The sequence below is a fragment of the Suncus etruscus genome, chromosome 3 (genome assembly GCF_024139225.1).
Source record: "Suncus etruscus isolate mSunEtr1 chromosome 3, mSunEtr1.pri.cur, whole genome shotgun sequence".
NCBI lineage: Eukaryota > Metazoa > Chordata > Mammalia > Eulipotyphla > Soricidae > Suncus > Suncus etruscus.
The window spans coordinates 33004403-33016587 of record NC_064850.1 but is presented as its reverse complement, the minus strand read 5'-3'; the positions used below and the strand labels follow the sequence as shown (position 1 = coordinate 33016587).

At 38.8% G+C, this 12185-nt stretch overlaps 1 protein-coding gene across 1 annotated transcript in view; it reads left to right on the top strand.

The window, feature by feature from the left end:
• The window catches only part of EML5 (EMAP like 5), a 219618-nt gene that overhangs the window by 150883 nt on the left and 56550 nt on the right, over positions 1 to 12185 (top strand). Inside the window, exon 25 of the mRNA XM_049769917.1 lies at positions 7409 to 7585. Coding sequence (XP_049625874.1) covers positions 7409 to 7585 — 177 coding nt within the window. The remainder of the gene's footprint in view (positions 1 to 7408; positions 7586 to 12185) is intronic.

Genomic DNA, 12185 nt, shown 5'->3' with positions numbered 1-12185 from the left:
AAACCCCCACAGGGGCCTTGATGCAACAGTCAGGACCTTTGGAATGGGTGTATTTACATAACAAACAACCTCGCTCAGTTGTCCCCTACTTGCAACTGATTTCAGAGATTATTATCAAGGCAAGACTCAGATCTATATCTTTACTAGGTTTTGACCCAGATATAATAGTTTTGCCAGTACCAAAAAAGGAAATTGAGTCAATATTGCCAATTAATGAATCTCTACAAAGGGCCCTCTCAGATTTCACAGGAGAAATATCCTCCCATTATCCAGCAGGAAAAATTTGGGACTTTTTAAAGAAAACTCAGTTTGTTATTTCTTCAATTGTTCGGGATTCCCCTATTCCCAATGCCAAGGTTTTTTACATTGATGGATCCCAAAATGGAAAAGGAGGAATAACTGGAGACAACATTAATATGACCATAGATACCAAATATAAATCTGCACAGAAAGTTGAATTAGCAACGTTAATTTACCTATTAGAAAATGTATCTGAAGCCATGAATATAGTTTCTGATTCTTTGTATGTGGTAAATTTATGTCATGTGATAGCCACTGCATCCCTTAATGCTAATAACCCGATCATACAGGACTTACTTAAACAATTACAGCAGCTTCTTCAAAAACGAACTGAGCCCATCTTCATCACACATATTAGAGCCCACTCAGGTCTTCCAGGACCTATGGCTCAAGGAAATAAAACTGCTGACTTGCTAGCAATGCCTATATTTAAATCACCTGTAGAGGAACATTCAGCCCTACACACAAATGCTCGCCGTTTACATGTGAATTACCAAATTCCATGGAGGCAAGCTAGAGAAATTGTAGAAAACTGCAACGTATGTGCACCGTTAACAGAAAAGACTCACATAGCAGGAGCAAACCCAAGAGGCTTACAGTCTAACGAACTTTGGCAAATGGATATAACTCAAACAGATTTATTTCCAAGGAAACCTTATCTTCATGTTGTGGTGGACACTTATTCTCGGTTTATGTGGGCAATTCCCATGTCTTCTCAAAAATCTAAGGCTGCTTGTAGTTTTCTTTTACAATGTTTCTCTGTGATGGGTATTCCATATTCTATAAAAACTGATAATGGGCCAGCCTATGTTAGCAAAACTTTTGAATTTTTTTGTAAGGAATGGCAGATAAGACATCTCAGAGGAATTCCTTACAATTGTAGGGGACAGGCCATTGTAGAAAGGACTCACAGAACCTTAAAAACTCAATTGCAAAAAAATAGAAAAAGAGGTTTACCACCAACGGATTTGCTATCTTTGACTCTTATCACACTAAATTACTTTAACTTACCCCAAGGGGAAAGCTACACTGCAGCGGAAAGACATTTTAAAGAAGATATTCAGAGACAAGAAACAACCCATAAACCTATTTGGATCAAGGAGGATGAAAAATGGATAGCTGGCTATCTTCTCCTAAGAGGAAGGGGTTATGCCTATGTTTCTATAAATGAAGACCCTCCCAAGAAATTTTGGGTTCCATTACGTCTTGTTAGAAATCGGGCTAGCACAAATGATCAGGTTCAGACTACAAACTCCCCTTCAGAGAAAAAACAGAATACTTCAGACACTAACAGCAGTAATATTACTAAGGTCTCTGGGGCAGGGAACGATTTAGCTGTCACACACCATACAATGAGTGAGACTGATGGTAGTGATAAACCCTTACACTCCGAGATGCAAAAGGAAAGACAGGAACCTGTCTTAACTGGGCTCCAAAATATAGGAAACTCTTGCTACATGAACTCAATATTGCAATGCTTGTATAATATTTCAGACTTAACTCAGTATTTTTATAAAGATCATTATCAAAAGGATATTAACAAGAAAAATCCGATGGGGCATGAAGGTAAATTAGCCGAAGAATTTGGTCGGCTCATCAAAACCATGGGAAATGGATTTCATAGATATATTAACCCTGAAAGCTTCAAAGTAACAATTGGTTTACTTAATGACCAGTTTGCTGGACACAATCAGCAGGATCCTCACGAACTACTGATGTTCCTAATAGAGGGATTACATCAGGACTTGCTTACTGTAAATCTAATGACAGACAAAACTACACATCTCATGGGAAATGAAAATTATGAACAATTTAGTCCAGAACACCAAAAGGCTCATAAATCTATTATTTATGATCTCTTTCAAGGACAATTCAAATCTATACTCCAGTGTCTCACTTGCCACCAAAAGTCTGAGGTTTATGAGACATTTGTTCATTTGTCTTTGGCTGTTACATCTACAGATAAATGTACATTACAGGAATGCCTCTCTGAATTTTTTAAAGAAGAAGAATTAAGAAATGACAACAAAGTTCTGTGCAACAGTTGCAAAAATAGAAGGGATTTTTCAAAGAAAACGTACTTATGGAAACTGCCACCAGTACTTATAATACACTTGAAACGTTTTGCTTTTGATGGCAAACAAATAAAAAAATTGCATACTTATGTAGATTTTCCTCTAGAAGACCTCAATTTAGAGGAATTCACTTCAGAGAATAAAAGCAAGATTAAGAAATACAACTTATCATCGGTGTCAAACCATTATGGTAAAGTTCACTATGGACACTGTACTTCATACTGTAAAATTGCTGCAAAACAACACTGGATCAATTTGATGACAAGAAGATAAAAAAGTCCCTAATACATTGGTGAAATCCAAGCAGCATACATCCTGTTTTATACTTCTTAGAGATCTACAATGAACACCAGATAATCATTTTACTTCCCTATCAGTTGCTATTAATGCTCTAGGATTCTTTCCACAGGCATGATCAATGAATATAGATTGAAAATCATGAATCCCCAATGTGTTTCCTTGTAGGATGGATTTATGTCTTAATTTCATTATTGCTCTAGGTCTCAGTTAATCATGAAATTTTACAAATTAATTTAGTCAAGGTTCACCTGAAAGAGAAATTTCTCATCATATTAATGTTGTTTTTCTTTCTAGGTATACTCATTTAACGACTTTCACTCTTTTTATTTTAACATCATTGCTTTATTTCCTTCAATTTAGGTTTTAAGACGCTTACATAATGATAATTTTAGGTGGACTTTCTTCACAGTGCTTCTTGCCTATGATTGATTATCATAAAGTTACTGTTATACAATAACTTTGTATATATACTGATATACACGTATAGTAGAGTTGTCCATGTTTGTATTACGCATGAAATTCTCTTTCAGATCTGCTAGGCAAAAAAAAAATATTTTTAGTGAATTTGAAATGATTTATCTAAACAATTGCCGGCTATTACATTTTAAGGAGCTTTTAATTGATTCAGCTGAATGCTCTTTTCTTTTGCTCTATTTTGGATCCTTTCCAACAAATATTTTTTAGTATGAGTGAGTGTTATGGCCATATTTTTTGTGAAGTCTGTGTATGTATGTCTTGTTTAGTGTCTGTCTGTTCTGCATATTTTGTATATAGTTTCCTTTTTCCTTTTATCTTCCCCAAATTAGTCTTCCTTATCCTTCCTTCTCTCTTCCTAGTCCTTAACATTTTAATTTTCAGGATTTCACATGTGCAACCCATCTCCTTCACCCACAACTACAAGCTTCCTGATCTCGGCGGGAAGAAGAAATCCATGACTGTTGGAGTTTTACACCATATATGCTGCAAACTTGTTGGAAATGAAGCCACCTGGGATTTGTGTCACAATGTAACACCAGAGAAAGATCCATGGACAAGACCCACAGTCTCTGGATCCCAGTTAAACTGTGCTATCTGAATTTCTGGTTTTCCATCCACATACACAATGCTATTGTTGACCGTTTCTACAATGGCTACCCCAAGATTGCACCGATCCCAAAGGAAATACAGAAGCCCAACCAACTTATGATGTAATGATGTAACGCTTGGGGATGCCCCAACACATGGATGACTGTACTGGCCTTCCTTCTTCATTCAGCTTGATGTTATCTCCTGTACAAGGCTTCAACCCGCTTTTCCAGACCCATCAAGTGTCTTCTGCCGGTCTTTTTTGAGTTCCAGACCCCTCATATTTACAGATTGGTATTGAACTCTGTAGAAATTACATCTGTTGTTTTTCCTATAACTGTAATCCTTTGAAGTTATGTTTGGTACTACACTTCTTTTGACTATCGTAATTAATGTTTTTCTATTTTAGTTTTTAATATTAGGAATCGATGTTGTATTACATTAATGTTTTGCTTTCTTGACTTTAGGTTTGTGAGTTAGATATTATTGTCTATAATTTCCTAAATGATATTTTTGTCTGTTCTCAGGGTTTTTTGCTGGGCGCATCATAGGCAAAATACTAGGTTTATAGAAGGTTCCATCCATTTTGGATGGGCCCTCAAGTTGTTTATTTACACAGGGAGGGTCTCTGCCTTAAACATTTTGTTTTGGTTTGTGACTTAAGCTCCCATCTATAAATAGTCGACATCAATTTCAGACATCTTATGGACTTCAGACAGGATTAAGAACTTGGACTAAGTTCAGATACCTATTGATCATCATTGCAGTGGCTCCCCACTGTGCAGAGGGTGTATGAGCCTCTTCTTCTGAAATAAAGGCCTAGTTCAATGCCCTCAAAGATGGGCTTTCTGGTCTACCTGAACTTGAATGAAAATGGAGCTGGAGATATAGCATGGAGGTGAGGCGTTGGCCTTTCATGCAGAAGGTCATTGGTTCAAATGCCGGTATCTGCCAGGAGCGATTTCTGAACGTGGAGTCAGGAGTAACTCCTGAGCACTGCCAGGTGTGACCCAAAAACCAAACAACAAACAAATAAAGAAAAGGTGCTTCTCCTTGCCTGCTACACAACCTTTCTGGTGTCTCTTCGAAAGATCTATGTACGTCTTAAATTTATCTTGTCAGGAGCTTGTAGTTGATTCCTTGATACATGTTTCTGGTTTTAGACACCCTGTGCTTAGGTTAGAAGTTTTTCTTTACATTTTCCTGTGATGCGCTTATGCAAACAGCCGCTCTTTTATTAGTGACTAATTTTTCTTTTAATAATTGTAGACAATATTGTTTGTTTACTAAAAACAAAAGGGGGAATTGTTGTGTATGTAAATATTTGGGGGGATTACTATGTTGCTCACCCTAATCTGATTAGGTGATTGTGCCCTACCCTAGGGTGTGACCTGGCATTCTGCCCCCACCCTAGGGTAGGACCTGATTCTGCTTCCACCATTGGTTGGTATCTGATCCCACCATTGGGTGGGACCTGACTCTGGACTATAAGAGCAAGGGTCTGTGGAAGGCGAGGGCTTTTTGCTGGCTGGAACTGAATCTGAGTCTTTGGACTTCAGTTTTGTCCATCCGAATAAAGCAAATATTTCCACGAGCCTGATTGTCTGCGAGCTGTTTACCCGCCGTTTCACCTCAGAACCGTGGGCTAGACAGGGTGGCAGACGCGTGCTCCGAGCTGGAAGAAAAGGGCCTCATTCTCCATCCCTCCATCAGTCAACCTCTTCAGGGGCTGACCTGCTACACACTATCACACCTTTACTATAGTTTTTACTCTTATCCTTTAAGGAAAAAAAAATACAACTTACTGAACTTAAAAACAAATAACTGTAGTAGAATGCCTGTCTCGAATACAGGCAGGGGATGGGAAGGGGGGAGGGGGTAATGTTACACTGGTGAAAGGGGGGGGTGTTCTGGTTATGACTATGATCATGTTACTTAAATAAAAAATATATTTTAAAAAAAAAAAAAGAAGGATTAGAAAGTGGCCAGAGTGATAGCACAGCTGGCAGGGGTATTTGCCTTGCATGTGGCTGACCTGGGTTCAATCCCTGGGATCCCCTATGGTGCCCTGAGCCTTCCAGGAGTTACTTTCTGAGTAAAAAGCCAGATAACCCCTGAGTGCCACCATGTATGGCAAAAAAAAAAAAAAAAAAAGATAAGAAAACTAATGCTACCTTCCTTTTGCTTAATTAGATGTGAAAGCTATTTTTAGGTTATTTGAATAGTAAATATTATTCTTGTAAGTTTATAATTCTGTGTAGACCACATCAATGGGCAGCGGAAGAGATGCTGTATTTAAAGGCATAAAGCTGGGCCGAAGCAATAGCACAGCAATAGGGTGTTTGCCTTGCATGCCAATTCAGGGCGGACCTTGGTTCGATCCCCGGCATCCCTTTTGGTCCCTCAAGCCAAGAGTGATTTCTGGGGCCCGGAGAGATAGCACAGCGGTGTTTGCCTTGCAAGCAGCCCATCCAGGACCAAAGGTAGTTGGTTCGAATCCCGGTGTCCCATATGGTCCCCCGTGCCTGCCAGGAGCTATTTCTGAGCAGACAGCCAGGAGTAACTCCTGAGCACAGCCGGGTGTGACCCAAAAAAAAAAAAAAAAAAAAAAAAAAAAAAAAAACAAACAAACAAAAAAAAAGAGTGATTTCTGAGCACATAGCCAGGAGTAACCCCTGAGCATCACAGGGTATGGCCCAAAAAGAAAAAAAAAAAAGGAATAAAGCCCTTCCTTGTCTGATTGTTAAAACAATTGTAAATAGAAGGCATGCATGTAAGATTGGAGTATTGCATATTTTTTAAATCTTCTGAGCAGTGTACACCTTTTTTCAAAGAGAAGAACCAGGCGACAGGGGATGGGGGTGTGATTCAAAGTCATGGAAGTTCAGAAGACAGGATTTAATTTTTAACACTGAGTGATTCCCCAGGTTTTACGGGCAGTGGCTCCCAAGCACTGCCTTCAGCTGTGACCCCTCAATAAAGGAAAAAGAAAGAAAAAATGTGATCAGTTTTGTGTCTTGAGATTATTAGCAACCTTTATGACATGCCAAGAAAGTGAGGCTAAATAAGTTTGGCATGAAAATGGCTTAATAAAGACAGACAAGAAATTTTTCAATAATTATTTCTAATTATGTTTCCAATAATGATTAATTAATTGGAAAATGTGTTTATGATGTATTAGCAGAAATTTGACACAAATAATAAGAATAACTTTTCTGGTTATTCAAAGAGCAGAAAATTTATTACTGTATGTTCAGCATCTAAAACAGTGGTCATATAGTAAGGGCATCTTGAATATCTCATTAAATTTTTTCTATAGGATCTAGTGGAAGCTACAACAATAAAGTACGTAAGTAATAATTTAATGTTTTATTAAAACTTGTGTTTTATGTCACATAAAAATTTTTTTTTGGTTTTTGGGCCACACCCAGCAGCGCTCAGGTGTTACTTCTCTACGACGCTCAGAAATCGATCCTGGCAGGCTCGGGGGACCATATGGGATGCTCGAATTCAAACCACCATATTCTGCATTCAAGGAAAACACCCTACCTCCATGCTATCTCTCCGGCCCCCATTATGTAACAAAATTATACCAGAAAATATTTAGATTTCAGTTTATTTTTTAGCTTAAATATAGTAAATTCACAGCATTAATTTTTCTTTTTTAGGTGGAAAGAATTTGTTGGGCATCATGGACAAGTGTACTTGGTCTGTGCTGTGAGGGAATCTGGCCAATAATTGGAGAAGTCACAGATGTAACTACTTCTTGCCTCACCAGTGACAAAACGGTCCTTGCTACTGGAGATGATTTGGGATTTGTGAAATTATTTAAGTACCCTGCTAAAGTATGTACTTTTCATTAACCCTCTTAAATATCATGATTATTCAGTGATGAAAGTAATGCCTTTGGAAAGTATTTCATTGTTGTAATTAAAAATTACATACCGGTAAGTAGCACACAAGGTTCTAATATGAAAAGCTCAGAATTATGGAGCCAGAATTAAAGTTCAGTGGGAAAGGCAGTTGCCTTGCATGCAGCCCACCCATGTTCATTCTCTTCCAGGACTGATTACTGAGCACTGTGCCAGAAGTCAGCCCTAAACACTAGTGGGTGTGGCCCCCCAAAAACAAAATTATGTATCCTGTGATATTTTATAAATTTCAATATAGAAGTAGTAGTGTATATAGTTCTGTATAAAAGTGTGTTTTATTGAAGCAGCAAACCAATGACTACTGCACTTTGGATATTTCGTTTTTTCTTTAATTACACACCACTTTGGTGTATTCATTTATACCATCTAATATATGACACACTGTTGTAGTATGTATAATTTTGTGATTTTTATTTCCCTTTGTATTCATTTGAAGCACCTAAATAAATGGCTGTATTGTGAAAAAAAGTAGTAGTATATGACTATCTCTTAATGTTTGTGTATTATACAGTTTATCTCAGTATCAAGGGATACATATATCTTTTTGAGGAAAATATCCCTTTCTAATACTAACTTAGATTATTTTAGCACTTAATAATCTCTTGATTAGGGGCTAGAGAGATAGCACAACCATAAGGCTTTTGCCTTACATGCTGCTGACCCTGGACAGACCTGGGTTCAATCCCCATCCATATGGTCCCCAGAGCCTACCAGGAGCTATTTCTGAGCCCAGAGCTAGGAGTAACCCCTGAGCACTGCCAGATGTGGCCAAAAACAAAGCAAACCAAAACAAAATTCTCTTGATTAAATATCTTTATCTTTAATATAAATTATTGTAGTTTTAAGATATTGTAATTAAGTAGGAATATCATAAATACTATGCCTCAAAATTAAACTACATTGATTTGATATGATGAATAAATACTATCATTTTACTAAAACTGAACAGCATTTTTTTGGAATAGACACAATGTTCTGTGCTCTTCAGATCTCACATTGCTTTCATTTGTTCAAACTACTGGGAAGTATTAGGCTTTCACTTGGCACAAAACAAAATTATAAACTCATAATCAAATCCCAACACATTTAGTATTCTTGAAATTTCTCAATAGTTGGGGGCCGGAGAGGTGGCACTAGAGGTAAGGTGTCTGCCTTGCGAGCGCTAGCCAAGGAAGGACCATGATTCGATCCCTTGGCGTCCCAGATGGGGACAATTTCTGAGTGTTTAGCCAGGAGTAACCACTGAGCATCAAATGGGTGTGGCCCCCCCTCAAAAAAAATAATAAATTAAAAAAAAATTCTCAATAGTTTAAGATAAGCATTTAAATGAAAAATAAAATTTACAAATTCTTGAATTGGACTTGGATGGAGCTCAGTGATTAAGCATTTGTCTTGCCTTATGTGAGGTTCTGGGTTTGCTATCTGGCAATGCCCCCCACAAAGGGGTTAACATGATAAAAATTCTTGTAGAGAATTCTTGTTGAGAATTCAGCTTTCCAAGAAAATAATTCTGAGATTCCATATGTGAGTTTTTTTTTTTTTTCTTTTTGGCAGAGGCTCGCATGAAGGTATGTTCAGGGCTTACTCCTGGCTCTGTGTTCAGGGATGACTCGATGTGGCTTAGAGGACCATAGTCAGTTCCTTAACTGTTGTATTATCCCTCCACCCCCCCCCATGGAGTATCTTAAATTGATTGGCATTATTACTTATAATAAGTATGTATAAGAATGTATTTTCTCTTAGATATCAAGAAGATATCTAGATTGTAGGTATAGACAGTGTTTAAAATATAGAACATTAGCATTACTAAGAAACCTGAGTCTAGAGCATAAAAACCGGCTATCCTTTGCAAAAGCTGGCTCCCTGTGTGTGACACCAGGCGGGGAAAATCCGCGAAAGTACACCGGCCCAGTGGGGCTCAGCTGTGAAAGACTGTGAGTGTGACCTGTCTATGTCTGTCTACTGTCCTCTTGCGTGAAACTCTTGCGAGTGGGGCAAAAAGAGCCTCCAGAAACCTCGCTCGCCCAGACGCCATTTTCAGGGAGGGACTTCAGAGCATAAAAACCGGCTATCCTTTGCAAAAGCTGGCTCCCTGTGTGTGACACCAGGCGGGGAAAATCCGCGAAAGTACACCGGCCCAGTGGGGCTCAGCTGTGAAAGACTGTGAGTGTGACCTGTCTATGTCTGTCTACTGTCCTCTTGCGTGAAACTCTTGCGAGTGGGGCAAAAAGAGGCTCAGAGGAGCACGGCCGCTCCGCTTCGCTACGCGGCCGTGCACTCTTTCTAAGGAAAGAACTCCATTGCAACAAGAAGGAAAAATCACACTAAGAACGGCGCTATATCACAGAAGCAAACATTTCTCTCTGGACTGTCTTCTCTGTTACATGCTCGGGCCTAAGATTTGACCCAGTGTGAGGCTTCATCCACGGAGGACTCCCCTCCCTTAGAGGCAAGTCAGCCCATCCAGAAAGGGAGGAGCCAGAGGAGTGTGCTGCCTACATCATATAGACAATGAATACCACTACAACACGTAGAAAAACCCACAATACAAATGTGACAATGGGGAAACAGCGCAGGCCAGCATCAGACATAGAGAATGAAGATGACAATTCTGAGGACCAGATAATGACTGAACAACTAATCAACCTCTCAGATAAGGACTTTAGACTAGCAATATGGAAGGTGCTCAACAGACTCCAAGAAACCATGGATCGAGTTGAACAGAACACTAATAAGAACCAAGAAAATATGAAGGCAGAAATGACAAAACTCCAAACTGAAATAACATGTCAACTAACAGGCCTGAAAAACTCAGTAAACGAAGTGAATGACAAAATGGATAAGCTCTGGGACAGGGTATCAGAAGCTGAGAATAGACTTGGTGCTGTGGAAGATGAGATACATAACAATTCCATACAGCAGGAGAGATTGGACAAAAAACTTAAAGCAAATGAGCAGACAATGGAAAAATTAGTCAAAGAATGGGAACAGACGAAAATAGAAGTCTATGATAAGATCAACAGAAACAACTTAAGAATCATTGGAGTCCCAGAGACCCAGGAAGAAAATTTCCAGGAAGAATCAATGGTCAAGAACATCATTAAAGAGAAACTTCCAGAGCTAAAGAATATATGTGATCAAATCCTGCATGCCCGAAGAGTACCAACCAAAAGAGACCCCAGAAAAACCACCCCAAGACACATCCTAGTCACAATGACAAATCCCACAGATAGAGACAGAATTCTGAAAACAGCAAGATCAAAAGGGGAAATCATGTTCAAGCAAGCTTCCCTGAGATTTACAGCAGACCTGTCACCAGAAACGCTCAATGCCAGAAAGCAGTGGTGGGATATTGTGACAAGACTGAATGAAATGAATGCTTCACCCAGAATACTATACCCAGCAAAACTCACTTTCCGGTTTGATGGAAGAATACATGGTTTCACAGACAAAAAACAGCTCAGAAACTTCACAGACACAAAACCAGTCTTAAGAGAAAAACTGAAAGACCTAATCTAAGACAAGACTACCCAAAAGACACACCAAATTTTGAAATAAAGATGGCGTTAAATCCCAGGACAATTCTTTCTCTCAACGTCAATGGACTAAATGCACCAGTTAAGAGACACAGAGTGGCTAAATGGATCAAAAAACTCAATCCAACCTTCTGCTGCCTACAAGAAACGCACCTGAATAGTCAGAACAAACATAGACTCAAAATAAAAGGCTGGAGAAAAGTTATCCAAGCAAACAACACCCATAAAAAAGCTGGAGTGGCCATACTAATATCAGATAATGCAAACTTTATACTCAGGAAGGTTGTAAGGGACAAAGACGGACATTTTATATTAATCAAGGGGTACGTAGAGCAGGAAGAATTCACTCTCCTAAACATATATGCACCGAATGAGGGGCCAGCAAAATATTTAATACAACTGTTGACAAATCTGAAAAATAATATCAACAACAACACAATAATTGTGGGGGACCTTAACACGGCTTTGTCAACACTGGACAGGTCAACCAGACTGAAACCCAACAAGAATATACTAGACCTGAGGAGAGAAATGGAAGAAAGAGGCCTAGTGGATATATATAGGACACTCCATCCCCAGAAACCTGGATACACATTCTTCTCCAATGTACATGGTACATTCTCCAGAATAGACTACATGCTGGCACATAAAACATACCTCCATAAGATCAAGAGGATAGAAATTTTGCAGACTACCTTCGCTGACCACAAGGCTCTGAAATTATTTGTGAACTCCAAAGGGACTCAGAAGAAACACTTTAACACCTGGAAGTTAAACAGCCTCATGCTCAATAACCAGTGGGTCCGAGATGAAATCAAGGAGGAAATAAAAAGGTTCCTGGAAACAAATGACAATAAAGACACAAACTCTCAGAACTTATGGGACACAGCAAAAGCAGTACTGAGAGGAAAATTTATAGCTTTGCAAGCACACATCAGGAAGGAAGAAGGAGCTTACCTGAGTAGCTTAATGACACA